Source organism: Lolium rigidum, chromosome 4 (genome assembly GCF_022539505.1).
Source record: "Lolium rigidum isolate FL_2022 chromosome 4, APGP_CSIRO_Lrig_0.1, whole genome shotgun sequence".
Classification (NCBI taxonomy): domain Eukaryota; kingdom Viridiplantae; phylum Streptophyta; class Magnoliopsida; order Poales; family Poaceae; genus Lolium; species Lolium rigidum.
This window is the reverse complement of record NC_061511.1, coordinates 268,438,237-268,454,936: the sequence shown is the minus strand read 5'-3', so window position 1 is coordinate 268,454,936 and position 16,700 is coordinate 268,438,237. Positions and strand designations below refer to the sequence as shown.

Below are 16,700 nucleotides of genomic sequence, written 5' to 3'. Positions count from 1 at the left end.
GCTACAAAATGGGGAGACATACAAAGACACTCCTGAATTTTATTGCCTTTGTGAGTTTGTGTACTCCTGGGAAGGAACTTAGAATTTGATTGCTCATATCCACACCCATTGTGTAACCTCAGAGAGTAAATCGAGTATACATTAAGATCCAGTTAGAGATAAATATGATATTGATAAATTCCCCTGTTTCTCGGACAGATAACAATGTTATAATATTTGCTTTAGTATTTGTATGAAAAAAAAGAATACAAATAATTTGCACAAATGAGAAATGTATCAACCACGTGGCTAAACCATTTGCTCCCATTCTTATATGTATTCCATAGTATAATTATATACCACAGAATCTAGATACGACCTTTCTGAAGTAGATAAAAGAATTCCAGGAGGTCCCGTTAAACTGAAGAAAAGAAAACACTAAGAGGAAAAAAATAAACCTGTACTTTATCATTCAAAGATGGTAAACAGGCATCAACACAACCTAAGCAAATGTAGCCAAATGGCACTTCAATGCATCTAAAACAGGAATTTTTTTCTCCAAAAACATAAGAACATAATGATGCTCGTTTAAAATTCATATTGTCAAAATTGAAAATGTTCACTCCCTTACAAAGACAAATAATATCACCTCTACCAAAGGCACCACATTAGCAATTGTTTGGATACAACAATGAGAAATAAGATCAACACAGAAAGAATATGGGAACACCTTTAATTTTTTTTTCTTACACAACAACTATGACAAATAAGATCAACACAGAAAGAATATATTGCACTATCCAAACGGCTCAACCTCGCCACTTGGCCGGTATGCATGCCGCTGATCTCTCCCGCTGCATCGAAAACTACCTATCATTGTCATACCGAGCCACAGAACAAAGGGAGTAACTTATTTCTCAATAGTCTAAATAGTAGCTTCAGATTGGATGATAAATGCATTTTCCGTCATGTTTTTTTTGCCGCATGCAACTTCGCCAACAACCCACGCCTGCATGACGGCGACTGCTAGATGGAGGTGGCAGCAAGCGGGTAGTTAGCGTGCATCGGTCGGCATCCAGGTTAATCGCCTAGTGGTACTATGTTTGAGACCGTAAGGGTGAATTCCTTTTAGCTTTTGGGAGAAGCTACCCTCTCTCTGCTTCTCTCGGCCTAAACTTGCTTAAACTTTCAAATTAGCATACACAATACTAATTTACAAGTTTAAAAAAATTTAGAGGACGAGTTTCTGACCTCCTAGGAGAAATCCTTCTTTTTCTCAAAAAAAAGGAGAAATCCTTCTGGAAGCCAAAGAAAAAAAAGTGAGACTACAAGAGAGCAACCTCCGCATGGAGAAAATGAAATGGATGAGTAGTCCTGTTTTTTTCCCTATTTTTGTTGCATGAGTCTGGGCCGGACAGATCAGACGCCGGCCCGTTTATCCACCAAGAGAGAGAGCGACAAACGCGTCCGTGCTTGACGTAGCTGGACGCACGTCGTGCAGGCCGTTAAAAGGCCGAGAGGCACACACGTCCTGCTTCTTTTTTTTGCGAATTTCACACACACGTCCTGCTGCAAATCCTGAGATGTGCCGTGTCACTGTTGACAGCCAACGCCAACAGTTTTAAACACTTGTTCGGTGCGTCCGTACGTGCGATCCGCAGCTGGATAAGGATCAGACGGCGGCATGGGCTCCGCTACGGTGCAACCACCCACCAACACGCACCCTGACAGCCTGACACACACACTCTGCATCGATCTCCATTCTCCAGAACGCTGCCGCCAACCGCCAACCTGCGCGCAGGGGTGGGGCACCACACGGGCACGCGCCGCAGAAGATCGTCGCCCAGGCTGGTTTGGGCGAGAGCGGATTGGATTGGATAAGCACGGCCCTACCTATCCACCCACCCGCCCGTCTATCCACGTCCATCCATGTTCTAATTATGGCTCTCATTACGGCCACCACGTTGCCCTCTTTGTTTATTTCGGTCATTCCGTAGGTAGATAACCTATCTTTGCTCTGTATTCATAGCCTCAAGGCACGTGGGGTCCATTGTTAAACCCGATTTTTGGCTTCATGATGGTTCGCTTCTGTGGAACCTCCCTTTGCCCTTCACGTTAGTCTCCACCGAGGGGCGATTTTTACAAAAATAATTTTTTTGTGTAAGAATTGCACGAAATGATCATCCAACTAAATTATTTCACGCTTCTAATCTTTTTATGTGACTCCCTTCACAAGGGCGCTACACACATTCTGTCGTACGTGTCGGCTCGAGCCTGCCTGCCGACAATGTGTAGCGCCGCTCCCACGGGTGCCACATAGACAAGTGTCCCTTCGCAAGGGCGCCACACAAAAAGGTTAGAGGCGTGAAATAGTTGACCGGAGAGTCATTTCGTGTTTTTCCCCGCAAAGGGTTATTTTTGTGTAAATGCCCCACCGTGGGTCGCTTTTTTACCCTAACTAGTTAAGTGCCCGTGCTACGCTACGAATCAAAACAAAGTGATTACGTGTACCAAAGTTATGGCTGAGGTTAATTCACTCTAATATTTTTATTTATCAATTATAGAGTAAGACTGATAACTTGGTACTCCCTCCGGTTCAGTTTATAAGGCACGCAGGTAGATTAAGAAAAACTTTGACCATTAATTTAGTCAACAAAATATGAATTATGTGTCACAAAAGTTATACCGTTATATATCACATATTTTGTTGACAAAATATATAGTCAAAGTTTTTCTTAAAAGATGTACACGTCTTATAAACTGAACCGGAGAGAGTACATGAAGTTTATAGACAGGGCGAACATTACTAAATTGAAGAGTAAGTACAGGTGAGTCCTGTAGCAAACCTGCATATGTCTATTTGTCCGCGGATATAATCCATATATATTTTTTGGGAAATGTATAGATGGCTTGCTCGTCGAACTCCTCGTCGGAGCTCGAGGCCGGGGGAGGTGGAGTGGGAGGTGGAGGTGGAGGCGCGGCAGCCTGGCCGCGGCCGGCGCTGCTTATGGTGGCTCCGGTGGAGGCTGAGCGGCAGTGCTGCCGCTACGGTGGAGGTTGTGCGGCAGCTAGGATTTAGTGGGAAGGAGATGAGATGCTCGCGCCCCTGTTTATATAGGTCGGAGGCAGGGCGACGACCGCGCCACGTGTGGCATCGCCATTAACTTCGTACGCAGAGGTAGGCGACGGCCGCGCGCCAAGCGAGGCATCGCCATTTACGCGGCGCAGACTACCGAAGCGACGACTCGGCGCCAGTACTGACGCCGCTGAGAAGACGCATCGACGATGAGTCACTGCTAGGCGGGCCCGACGAAACGTCCGCCAGACGCGAGCGGACGCTACGCGACGGATCATAGACGCATATTTGAGCCAGGTTTGCGTCGCCGCGGACGGTCCGATCACTTTGCATGGCCCGCTGAAGGTGGTACCAGACGTATTTTTCTCGACGGACATAAACGGTCGCTCAGGGTGTGTTTGGCTTGACCGTTGAGATGCCCTCACCAAGGCTTTTTCTCTCCCGCTCGACAGCAGCGGCCAAGCCAGTGCCGTCCCCTCCACCTCTCCTTCAGGCGAGACGGCGGGGCACGCATGCCAGTAGCAGAGTAGAAAGACAGAGGTGACGGAGACACAGTGTCAGCAGGGGCGGGATACAGAAACAATAGAAGCAACGGGGAGAGGCTTCGGGAGAGATCGCTTGACTGCATACGCGTGGGTTCACATGGACCCATCAGTCAGGTCTGAGAGGAGGTGGAGTGAACGGACGACCAGCAACTGGATTTTTTATGAGTAGGAAAGAAAAAACAAGCTCATATATTATCAGAACCCAACCTTTGCAAATACATTCTTACACGATAAATAAATAGAACACAACCATCCATCTAGGACGGGCCGAAGGATTTATATTCTCATCGCCGTCAATGCGGCTTCAATAACAACAATGCCAACTCATCCACGATAAAAAAAGAAATTCCAACTATACAACTATGGCACAATCAAACCCGCATGAACAAAATAGAGAATAGGATCGTACCTGTCTATATTGGGGTTTATTACTCATTTTTGTACTTGCTGCTTTATTTTCAAATTACTTCTTCAATTGAGAGAAAGATAGATAGTAAGAAGAATTCTCTTATTCCATTTGGAAGGACACCTGTCATTATGAATGTCCATGACTATTTTTGTCTCTCTGGCATGACTACTCGATAAAATATGGAGGAAAGTAGAAGCAATGGCCGATACTAATGGTATTCTTGAATGGTTTAGTAGGTGTTTTACCTAATTGAAGATGAATTGAAATATTGATTATGTGATGTAAAGGCCCTTATGCCTAGGCCCGAATCTATCCCACCCTCCCCCCGCGCGGAGGAGTATGCGCTTTAAAACATCTTTGATATCGTGCCCAATTCTTAAGTTAGTTCGATACATGTGAGCAATATCGATCAACCATAAACTTTGTGTTTGTGGATGGAATCCCACAAGATGAGTTAGAATAGCAGTTAACGCTCTTTGAGCCATACCAACTAAATGATTACTCGGATCAGGGTTTTTGGCATAAAGATTCCACTGACCCGAAGGGGTCCCAACCCATGGGGATAGGGTAATACATCTAACTCGAATAACCTACGGGACCAGACACCTGATCCAAGGTTCCCCCACCCGCATGTCGCCATAGTGCTCGGCGGAGGGCACAAGAACTAGTGCCATCGGCGACCAAAGGTAGCTTCCTAATCATCTCTCTACGGTTGTTCTAGAAAAAACATTTAATGTAAAACATGTAGCCGTCGTAGGTGTCTTTGTTAGATGGTCTTTCCAAGTTAACTGTAGAAGTGGCTTGTTAGTTCAGCTTCCTTCGGGAGTGATGTTTTGGCACATGGGAGCGTATGCTCCCTTTATTTTGAAATACATGTTAGACACATTTTAAAATGTCAAAAAATTTGAAACAAAAATTTTGCACGTACATGTTCATGTGCTACGCGCTCACAAAGTCATTTCATGAAAAATCGATATGTCATGTGGCGTGTGTAAAAAAGACAAAATTCGGTGCTGAAATAAAGACTTGTCACAAGATAAATTTTCTCTTTTTCGCTTAGACTACAAAAAATATCATTTTTTCGTGAAACTTGACGAATACACATATATTATGGAGATGTACATGTAAATTTTTTTATCAAAATTTTTTAACACATGGAAATATGTTTTTATGGTAGAGGGATCATACGCACCCGGGAGCCGAATTGAGTTTCTGAGCTTCCTAATCGTGTCTTTGTTAGATGGTTTCCGACCTTATAGTTTCAATGTTTTATTCAAGCGGACAATTCATGATCTACAAACTCCCCTCATCAACTCACACATGTCATTTTGTGCGCAGTTATGGAAGCTTAAGTTACTGCTCAAAATAAAAAATGATTGTGGTATTTTTTTCTAGGGTTACTTCTCGTGAAACCTGATTCGGGAACTAAACCTTTGTTGTCTCGGTGGATGAAATGAAACTTTCCACATGATTATTTGTTTTGTACACATTGGAGAAACATTGTTTCTGATTGTGAACCTTTAGTATATATATTGCAAATGTAATAATTTACCACCTAAAATATGGGTGGATGGCCCTCCTATGTTTATCAAATTCATCATAACTGGTTCTTGACTCTAATTCTATTCAAACATACACGATTCTATATACTAGGGACACGATGATTTGGGTTGGGCCATTCACCTTTGTTATTTGACCGGAACTAGAGCGGATCTGGCACACCTCCTGCGCGGGCAGCCCCAACATTTGTCTATGCTTCAACAACTTTCTGGGTCGATCTGTCACTAAATTACACTATACATATCAGCTTGTTAAATTACTTGATTGTGTTATAGTAGTGTTATTTTTTTATATTATTTTTACCCAACTAAGGTTATCTTTAGGCATGCTTGGTTGTGGTTGATGCGGGGAATCAATGGAAGCGTGTTTGATGGAGCAAGTATCTCAAGCCTTGTGTTGGATTTCTTTGTGTCTACTCGGGCACATTTGTTAGGCCACTACATGATGGTTTGTTTTATTAATAGTTCGATGGGTTGAGAAATTCTAGATTTTAATTTGAGCAATGGACTTTGTGCAATCATCTTCTTTGGAGACCACAGGGACAATAACTTTTTGTATAACAATAATGTTTGTCTGTACCAATAAGCAATGTAAGAAAGGTTTCCAAATCCTAGACACCATTGTGTGATCCTTTGATTCTATTGCTATTGATAGATCTCTAAGGTAACGTGCATACGGTTGTGAAAATTACAATACTGTGATTTGTGATCTTACTATGGTGTTTAAATCTGATTTAGGGATTATGACAAGCTTAGATGTAAAGTTAAGAACAACACAACGGTTAAGAACAACATAACATACACTAAAATCAATTAAATATATCTAGAAACTTAATTTTATGCATAAGTAGGGATAACTTCCACGTGTCCATTCCCTTTCGGTTGTAGCACTCTTACGGTAACTCATTTTATCAATGCACACTAAAGGCTTCCCACACGATTACATCTAAAACTTCTTTAACTCTTAGGATATGTACAATATTGGTGCCTTATGTGTGACACGTAGGACAAAAACTAAGTGGAAGAAAGAGAAAATTAAAGGATGAAAAGATAATATGTTAGCAACTATCTCTCTGACCACACATCTAGAAATATATGTTCAATAAAGATAAGCTAAGAAATTTTATTGTACTACGTTATAATACTTACTTTGCTGAATTAAGATAAAACGATCCTATCAACCATTATGCCCACCCTAATCCATTTAGCACATTCCTAATTGTCGTCGCTATCCAAACACAGAACCTTGGAGCCAAAAGCCAAAAACATTGACTTCTCAGACCGCTCTTTATCCAAACCCATAGCAAATGCGCCGTCAGAGTCGTAGTTATCCAGGCACCATCTTACGGTCGTTGTCTGCCCTGCCCCATCCAACGGCGGAAATAATTCGAGGAACAATTGTCAGGACAACCGGGGAGACGGCGTGCGGTCATGTGCCTCTCCCCCATCCTATATTGTCCTCCCCTGCCGCCGGCGAAGCGGCCGGTGGCTGCCTGAGATGAACGCGCGCGCGCGATTTTCTAGCAGCAACTTCTTTCCACGCCGGCGTAGATAAGCTCGAGCTGCCGTGGCATTCTCGTAGTAATAGAGGCCCTGCCCTTCCGCCGCTTTTCCTGCTTCGACAGCTGGATTTCGCTTTCGGCTCTTGCTTAGCTTCGAGCGGCGGCGGCGGCGGCGGTGGTTCCTTTCTAGTTGGTAGTGGTGGCTACTGGCTAGCTTCCGGCGGTGGTGATCTGGGAATGGGGAACGCGAGCGCCAGGGAAGTGGGGAACGGCTATGCGGCGTCGTCGCTGGAGCAGGTGCCCCCCGGCCGCGGGAGCTCGGTTGAGGCCGCCGCCCCGCCGGACGCCGTGATGCGGGAGCTTCCTCCTCCGGTTCCCTACGTCTTCGCGCCTCAGGTGACGATTTCTTGCCTGAAATTGCAAAAAAAGGAAACCCTCATCTCGTGTTCTTGATGTACTTTCTTTTTGTTGACAAAAAGAAGAAATTGATCTTCTGTCTTTGGTTAGTGTGATTCTCCTAGGCGTGCAGTTCTTGTTAACAGTTTGTGCTTGATTGTTTCTTTCTCCTTGGTGATCAAAAGATGTTGCTCGCAACGGAGTTGCTTGTTCATGTTGGGTTCTCTTCTTGATTAGTTTAGCAATGGTTGGTTGCGACGTGAGTTCAGGCAAAACCTGGCAAATTTTCCTGTGAAGTATCAGCTGTTGCATCAGTCGTTATAGATTAGTTCCATCCGTTGTTGAAAACTTGAAATAACAACTTCTTTTGCCTTCAACTTTAGGAGTTAGGCCATAGCAGATAACTCGATCTCCTCCCGCAAAAAAAAAAAGATAACTCGATCTGCGCCTGAACTACAGCTACAACTTGCAGATATTTCTAATATGATCAAAGGATGGGTTCTTGTTTAGGACATAGCTACAACTTGCCTATGATTATGAAAGAAAACAGCTTTGGTAAAGACGAGTTGGTAGATTTGGTTGACCTGCTGGTTTCTGCCAACAGGTTTAGCAGTTCTGTGTCTGGGATCTGGTTCGGTTCTGTGGGCAAGTTGCTGCTGCTTTATCAAATGGCGCATAAAATTTAATTTCTGGATAAATATATTTATTTTCCCCTCGGTGATTACGCGGCATCTTGACAAAACGTGAGTACCTGATCTTATTTTGTGGGCAGTTGGTCTTGTTGTGTAAAAATATACCATGTGCTAAGCGGTTGGCACAACATCCTAGAACAAATTCTTTACTCTCGCTACTAGGGTAGTCCCCATCCAAGATAAGTATGTGGGGCATCATGATCAAATGTGGTGCACAATTGCAACTTTATTCATTACTTCCCTCCGTTCCAAAATAATTGAAGTTCTAGGTTATAGTATATTTTATGGTAAATCTAATGGAACTAAATTTATGTTTTAGATGTTGATATTTTTTATAAACTAGTTTAAGCTTAAATTAGTTTGAATTAGGACAATCCTAGAACTTCAATCATTTTGGAACGGAGTGAGTAGCATTTAAATGTAATTGGTCGTGCAGTAGTACAGAGTATTTTGAACTGAAATCTGCAGCATGTGCTAGGGCCACATAAATCACATGGCTTGTATGTCATTGTTGTGTTATGGTGATTTACGGTGATATTTCTGTTTTTCATTCACTTCAAGATCTAGTAAATGTTTTTTTTTTTTATCTAGCAATTACTCCTGAAAAACTTAGCATCTGGCTATAGCAAGCTGTTGTATAGTATTGTAATCCTTTTGCTTATGATGGCCTTGCTGTTGGCTTGATCAGACTTTTATCTGTATATGATAGTAAGTAGAGGTAAAATATTGATTAACCTGTAGTTCGTTGCCCAGATTGATGGTGAGCAACGGATTTCCTACTGGTGCGTTAAACTTGGTTTTCTGCTTTCAGCTCCCTTTCTCTCTGTAATACAATGTTATTTTCATTCAAGTAATTGAAACACAAAGTCCCCAGTTTGAAGGAAAAAAGCCTCAAGTTAATGTGTATAAGTGGCAGCCAGTGTTGTTCCTTTTCCTTTTAGAAAAGCATCCGGTCTCGACATGATTAAGTTTATTCTTGCTGAATTGATTTTGACCTATGAAAAACCATGTGTGTTATTGACCTTTTAGTTCCTGTAAATCTGTAATACTGCAAGATATCTGCATGGGGCTTGTGCTTCAGGTTACTCTATAGTCCGTGTGCCGTGACATGTTGGAATTACCTTTGGACATCTTTTATAATAGGATGTTATTAACTCATATTTGCTTGGTTCAAGAAACATGTGTAAACATTATTGTTAGTCATGCAGTCCTGCTTGCACTGAAAGTTAAGTGCACCTTGCAGGTCCCAGTAGCTCCACTTCAGATACCGACTGAATTTTCTCCTGTTTTTAGCCATTCGTGGGTTAATGGTTCGGATCAATCCACCAACAGTAACCCCCCAGAGAAGGGAATTCCAACTTTGATTACATGGAGTCAAGGAGGAAATGAGGTGTTTGTGGAAGGATCATGGGATAACTGGACTTCAAGGTTTACTTTTTACCCAATCTATTTTTCCAATGTCTTATCTGTAAATGATATGCTAAAATACCAAAATCCATATGACCACTTTCAGGAGGGTGTTAGAGAGGTCTGGGAAAGACCACGCTGTATTGTTGGTTCTGCCATCTGGAATATATCACTACAGGATCATTGTCGACGGGGAGCCAAGATATGTCTCTGAACAACCTCATGTGACTGACGAGAGAGGGCAGGTGGCCAACCTCCTCGATGTCCATGTCAGTAAGGATTACATATGTCTACTTCGGCAATTAAACCCATGAACACCTTAATGGCAAAGGAAGAAAAAATAAGATAATGTGTCATTTTGCTCTGATCTTCTCTAAACGAAGTTCCAGAATTCAGGATCCTGATATTATCTGCAAAATTTCTATTTTCAATAGGAGTATGTTCCAGAGAGTCTTGACAGTGTGGCGGAGTTCGACGCGCCTCCATCGCCTGAACATAGCTACGACCTGCAGTTCCCAGCTGACGAGGAGTTCGCCAAGGAGCCACCGACCCTTCCGCCTCAGCTTCTCATGTCAGTCCTTGGTGGCACCGACAGCTCTGACGAACACGCTCTGAAGCTGAAGCCTCAGCATGTGGTCCTCAACCACCTGTTCATCGAGAAAGGATGGGGGTCGCAGTCCCTGCTCGCCCTTGGGGTCACCCACCGGTTCCAATCAAAGTACGTGAACTTCGTGCTCTACAAGCCGCTGCCGAGGAGGTGACAACGCGGCCGGTGGAACATGAGGAAAGCAGTGGCGGCTGAGTATGACTGATGGGAGTGAATAAGAGAGTGTTAGCTTGCCGTGTACATAAGGGGAATGCAGGAGCCCTTGTTCTTTGATGCTGCTCCTGCACCTCTATCTAGGTTGTGACTCTTATTTTATTTCTTTCTTTCTTCAATAAAATGTTCTTGTAGGATGAGGTTTGAACAGACTGAACTCTGAAAAAAATGAAACAAGGGAGTGTTTGGAAAATGTCTGGTCTTGTTTTGTGATCTGTGATCTGAGTAAACGGAACCGGCAATTGCCAGAATGTAATTGTTGCATGTGTTGGGATACACCGCTTGTTTTCCCTTTTAATCTCTAATAACTTCTGAATGAACTGGTAGATGCAAGTAGGATGGATAAGATCGAGACGCTAATACATGTGAGACGTAGGTAACTAAGACATTGGTAGAAAAGAATCCATTCGTACACGTGATGTGGATGTTGACCATACAAAAAGAGACCGCCGTGGAAGGCAAACACAACCTTAGCCGCATTTGTCAAAAGGCTAACAGCGATTATGATGGAACTTTAATTCTAGACTAGATGATCTTCTGAGACCTAGACACAGGCCTGCCTAAACAGAGATGTAAGTTTGCGTGATGCACCCAACCAAATAAAATCAACCACTGGTTTGCTGTAGCCTCTAGTTTTCTTGTATACTTGTGAGGATGGGAAAGAGAAAATTTATGTCTCTTCTTTCAAAAAAATTGAGAATGGAGAATTTGAAGTTCAGTAAGGCACTAAATTGTGAAAAAAAAATGACATTTTTCTCAGACAGGGAGAAGGAAAGGCAAAAAAAAAAAAATACTAGAACGGATGTAACAGGTTGAGAAGATAGTTTGCTGCTCTAGCAAGAAACCAGCTGCTTTGAATAAAAAGCTCTGGTTCCCTAAGCAAAAAAGCTCTGATTCTCCGTAAAAAAAAGCTCTGATTTCCCCAGCAAATGGAGAACCTTCCACTGCCCATGGACCTTTACTATAGAAGCCACGAAAGCCCATATACAGGCCCAAGAATGAACTAGTGCAAGGACGAGGCCCAGCCCAGCGATGCATTGCTTTCCGCTGGGAAACCCAACAAGGCAAACAATGCATTAATTGCCACGTCACTACGTCGTGAAGGAAAAAGAGCGGACTATTCGACGACTTCTGGAGGTCCTTGACGGGACCTCTTGTCTGACTCGTGCCTATGACGGTGACGGAGCGGTGACCTGGACCTGGTCCCGTTCCTGCTCCATCGCTTTGACCCGTCAGATTTCTCCTTAATAATCGCAAGGCTGGAGAGACATTAGATCGGTAGGCATCACAATATCACATCATGGGTGGACGATGGACGATGGACGATGTGCAACCACATTTGCGCGTGAATTTAATTTCTTTCGCATACCCACTCGGCCCCTCACGCCATTTTCAGTAATACAGTACTACGTTACAGTGACAGTGACATACAGTGGGAAAAGGGGTAGCATGTTGTGTACGTTTTAGTTTTACAACTTTGTATTCTGCACGAGCATAGGAAGACTAACATTTATGTATAGTTCATAGGATGTGCATGTGCATGTGAAATTGCAAAATTAGCTGGTGAATATATAAAATAAAATGAAACAATTACACGATAGTGAAAAAGTGACACGATATCACCCCCAAAAGCAAAATTGCGCTAAATGTATTTGCCAACAAGAAAGAAATCATCAATACCTACATCAAAGTACCTCTCCATCTCTATATATACAAGACCATATGCTCTTGTTTTAAGTCAAACATTATTCAATCAATGTATCTAAATCCATCTTGAAATATTTCAACATAATATATTGATTGGATATTATAAATACATATATATTTTTATCAACATGGTCAAAATCATAAAAAATAACCTTAGGCAAAAGTAAGTGACCATGTATATATAGACCAATTAAATATTTCTAGATAATATAATTGCATCATAACTTATACAAATTCAAAAATATTACCTTTTGCATATAAGACCAGGGGATCCATTTTATCCAATATTTCGGTTAAAGAGAAGAAAGCATAATTTTTTTAGTGGTGTTTTGTTTCTTAGGAATAATAGTACTAGTTGGTTTTGAGTAATGAACGATAACATACTATATTTTTCTATGACTGTCGCTAATACAAATATGTAATTAAGATACTTAGTTTCAAAATCATGAAGGTTCGCCCTCTCTTCCAGCCACTTCCTCTTGATCCGTATCACATCTGTACGGGCCATCTTTTGTTGGATTTGCTTTATCGTCATTCTCATCTTCCCTCCTTTTTAAATGCGCCATGCAACGTAACACTTCTTATTGGAATATGGTAGATACTCCCCGCAATATTTGCATTTGCGCTCATCACAACCAAAGTCCCTCACTGCGGCTCGAGCTATCACATTGAACATACATTGGCATGCCATAAGAAATACCTACCTTTTATTTTAATGTTGCACAAAGTAGAACAAACCTCTCTACACCGTACAAGAACAACCTAGCCGGGCCTCGGGCCGGGCTGCCCATGGCCACGTATACTTCCCGCCACTTCCTAACATGTATCACATATGTAGTGACCATATTTTGTCGGATTTGCTTTATTGTCATCCGTGTCTTCCCTCTTTTTCCCTCATGCCATGCAACGTAGCGCTTCTTACTGGAACATGGTAGATACTTTCCAAAATATTTGCAGTTGTGCGCATCACAACCAAACTCCCTCCGCGCGGTTCAAGCTATCACACTAAACATACATTGCCATGCCATAAAAAACATCTACCTCAAAATTTAATGCTGCACAAAGTAGAATAAACCTCTCTAATAAACCATACAAGAACAACCTCAACAAAAAGTCACAAAAGCAAAGTATGAAACCCTAGATTTCCTTTTCCTTTTTTCGAGACATCGAACCTTGGATTGCCAAAGGCCAAAGGAAAGCACAAAAATAAAAACGGAAAGGCCAGAGTAAAAGAAGAAGGTGAACAAAAGAAAAGAGAAGAGGTCGGAGCAAAGCTACCCCTAATCATCATCATCGCCGCCTATAAAAATCCCACCACAGGAGACACCGAAACAGGCCATCTGCTACCCGTTTGTTATTCCCCTCCGTGCAGCCGCCCTCGTGTTCTCGCCTTCTCGAAGCACCCACCCATGGCGGACCAGCTCACCGACGAGCAGATCGCCGAGTTCAAGGAGGCCTTCAGCCTCTTCGACAAGGATGGCGACGGTAACCCCTCTTCCCCGCCCCCCTCCCCGCGGCCGGATCGAGCTTGCGCGGCGCCCGATCCGGCCGAATTGGCTTCTGGTTGCGGTTAAGGCTCTAGATCCGGTCTACCCTGTGTAGGTGATGGCTTAGTTGTGCGGATTTTTAGGCAATTAGTACTGCTTTCGGCTTGCGCGGGATGCTTGCATCTGGTGTTCTGGTGGGATCGTGTGCTTGGACACTACTTGTTTGTTCTGTGGCCGGCTCCGGCCTCCGGGGTGTTTGTCTTGGCAAGGTGTTTCGGTTCATGACCCTGTAGGAGAACAATTTGGGGGCAGCAAATGGTTTTATTTGTGGGTTAGGGTTTATTATACAGCTGTAAGTTAATGGTACTAACTGACTTGAGATGCGAATCGGGCTGTTCTCATGCCCTGTGAACAAATGGTTAAGTGATGTAGCACCAGTAACTTGTATGTTTTCTCACTTGCTGGAGTTAGGTCAAACGACTGGACCAGATGTAGAGTTTTAGGTGTTGATCCTGGTTGTGAAATCGTAGCATGCTGTAGATAGCCTCATTATTCACAACGTGTTAACTAAAGAAACGAACTTTTTGATGACAACATATCACTATATTGCTAAGATCCAACTCCTGATAGCCTAGAACTTTTAGATAAGTGTTAACTGTGTGTTTGTGTAGTGTTAGACCAATATAGTTAATATAAAGATTGTTCCTTTTTAGTGTATAATAGTTCATTTCTGAAAGTCTCCTGCCGTGTTCTCCAATTGTCATTTCCTTGTTTGGTACTACCTCCGTTCCACAATTTGCTAAAACGGCTTATATTATGAAACACAGTGATACATCATATGAGCATGTTTCAGCACGTCTAGATGTTTTGGTCTAGTCCTGTGATCTTGTGTCATATCTAGTATGCAATAGTTCCATTTAATTTTAAGTGGACTTTGGATTTCATATGTATACAGAGAACAAGGATTGCATTTTATTTAATTGGCGGGAAACCGCCCAATTGATGCTGAACCCAAAAGCATTGTCTTAAGGCTTCTGCCTGTAGGAAGTTGACCATTTCGTCACGTTAATCAGAATTATTCTGTGAAATAGATTGAAAATTGGTTTTTAGTATTCAGTGTGTTGGGTTGAACATCATTGACATTTCAGGAAAGCGTCTGCCAATTGACCAATCTCATTGTTCTCTTCAACGCTACCTAGTTGGCCTATATAATATTTATCTATGCTGTTTATGCTGAAATACTGTGCTTCAAGCCAATGTTTGTTTATGATTTCCTGCTGTTGCAGCTTGCCGACAACTATAGGTGCATGATGTGCAGTTCAACATGTTAGTGGGTGGTATTATTGTGTATCCTTTCTTGTTAGGGCAATAATAATTGTGTAGTCCCAAATTGGATATTTTATGAGCGAGAACCAGCCAATCTTAAACCCATAGTTGTTTGCATAGTTTCATGAAACTATCAGCAACTCAACATGTTCATTGGTGGTATTATTATGTATCCTTTGTTTCTAGCGCAATAATGATGACGTAGTCCCAAATTGGATATTTTGTGAGCGAGAACCAACCAATCTTAAACCCATAGTGAACTTACTCTTATTTTGTTTTATAGCGCTGGATAAAGAATGCTTACAAGGAAGTATTATCTTATGATGATGAGCTTTGAATTTTCCGCAGGTTGCATCACCACCAAGGAGCTCGGAACCGTGATGCGGTCCCTTGGGCAGAACCCCACTGAGGCAGAGCTGCAGGACATGATCAACGAGGTCGACGCTGATGGCAACGGCACCATCGACTTCCCAGAGTTTCTGAACCTGATGGCGAGGAAGATGAAGGACACCGACTCAGAGGAGGAGCTCAAGGAGGCCTTCCGCGTCTTCGACAAGGACCAGAATGGTTTCATCTCGGCCGCCGAGCTGCGCCACGTCATGACCAACCTCGGGGAGAAGCTGACCGACGAGGAGGTCGACGAGATGATCCGTGAGGCTGATGTGGATGGTGACGGCCAGATCAACTACGAGGAGTTCGTCAAGGTCATGATGGCCAAGTGAGGAGGGGGTCCCTGAAATAAGCTTTTGCTCTCAAGTGGATTGGAGTTTGGAACACCAGATGTTACAAGTTGTATTTTGCAGTGTGCACCTTTAAGTACTCTCGAGTCTCGCAAGGCTGTAATGTTCGGTAGTGATCTTGGGTTAGGCGGTGTAGTCGTGTGGAGCAACATTCTGGACACCTGGTTATTATCTTTTGATTGTGGAACTTATCTGGAACCTGTTAGGTTGGTCTCATCATGGATTTTAGAGCTTTGTGCAAATCTTGTCTTTCATCTATCAGCTTGTAACTGCGGTGTGCATGTGGGAGTAGTATGGTTGGTGTGTTTTCCTCTCGGAAGTGTTTGCTGGAATGCAAACAAGTGCAGTTCTAGCAATATTAGAATCAGTAAATGTTGAGCAAAAAATATATACTACCTCCGTCCCGGTTTACAGGACCTATCCCAAGATCATCAATTTGACCAATATAATATAAATTTTACACTATAAAAATTATATCATTAGAATGATATATTTTTTTTTGTACATATCTTGTGTTACGTTGGTGAAATTAGCAACCTAGAGATACGTGAAGACCTGTAAACCCGGACGGAGGGAGTATAATGATGGAAATAGCGCCCACGACAGAAAAACCAGCAATGTTGGAATGAGTAATCATGTTAACTTCATCGTTTGAGTCTTGCCCTGATGAAAAAGTTGTGCAAGGCAACAGGTATGGTGCCAGGCTGCTGAACCATATGCAGGGTCAGGCCTAGTTGCATCTGTGCTTACTCGATCCAGCTCCTTGGGCAGCGATTCCCCGCTGTTTTTCCTTGTTCAATTGCTGATTGGAGTTCCAGCTGGTCAATTATTTTACGGCTAGCTGTTGGATCTCGCACTCTCTGGCGATTTATCATTTATGTATTTGCAACTTGTTCTTGCTTAGGCAAGAACAAAATCAAAGGTGGATGGAACGTCTCTTTATCATCAGTTATCATGGCATGCAATTATGGACGTCGTATGATTTGATCGACTGGGTTGGGTGGTGGTGCCCCCGTTGGGTTATTCGTTTCCTTTTTTTTTTCCATTGCTTAGCC

At 42.8% G+C, this 16,700-nt stretch overlaps 2 protein-coding genes across 2 annotated transcripts; both read left to right on the top strand.

The window, feature by feature from the left end:
* The first annotated feature begins 7,292 nt into the window (after positions 1 to 7,292).
* LOC124707717 (SNF1-related protein kinase regulatory subunit beta-1-like) lies at positions 7,293 to 10,676 on the top strand. The gene is made up of 4 exons (XM_047239391.1): positions 7,293 to 7,466; positions 9,402 to 9,586; positions 9,672 to 9,834; positions 10,000 to 10,676. Exons 1-4 carry the CDS (start codon positions 7,308 to 7,310, stop codon positions 10,324 to 10,326), a joined length of 834 nt encoding a protein of 277 aa, XP_047095347.1. The 5' UTR covers positions 7,293 to 7,307; the 3' UTR covers positions 10,327 to 10,676.
* A 2,738-nt stretch (positions 10,677 to 13,414) lies between these two features.
* LOC124707716 (calmodulin-2) lies at positions 13,415 to 15,836 on the top strand. Its single transcript, XM_047239390.1, has 2 exons — positions 13,415 to 13,577; positions 15,254 to 15,836. The coding sequence occupies exons 1-2, from the start codon at positions 13,502 to 13,504 to the stop codon at positions 15,625 to 15,627; spliced, it is 450 nt and encodes a 149-aa protein (XP_047095346.1). The 5' UTR covers positions 13,415 to 13,501; the 3' UTR covers positions 15,628 to 15,836.
* The last annotated feature ends 864 nt before the right edge of the window (positions 15,837 to 16,700 follow it).

Excerpts from the sequence above, each read along its gene's own strand:
- LOC124707716 (XM_047239390.1), top strand. The coding sequence starts at position 13,502 with ATGGCGGACCAGCTCACCGACGAGCAGATCGCCGAGTTCAAGGAGGCC. Across the intron at positions 13,578-15,253 it reads CTTCGACAAGGATGGCGACG|GTTGCATCACCACCAAGGAG; the intron begins GTAACCCCTCTT and ends AATTTTCCGCAG.
- LOC124707717 (XM_047239391.1), top strand. The coding sequence starts at position 7,308 with ATGGGGAACGCGAGCGCCAGGGAAGTGGGGAACGGCTATGCGGCGTCG. Across the intron at positions 7,467-9,401 it reads CCTACGTCTTCGCGCCTCAG|GTCCCAGTAGCTCCACTTCA; the intron begins GTGACGATTTCT and ends TGCACCTTGCAG. Across the intron at positions 9,587-9,671 it reads TGGGATAACTGGACTTCAAG|GAGGGTGTTAGAGAGGTCTG; the intron begins GTTTACTTTTTA and ends GACCACTTTCAG.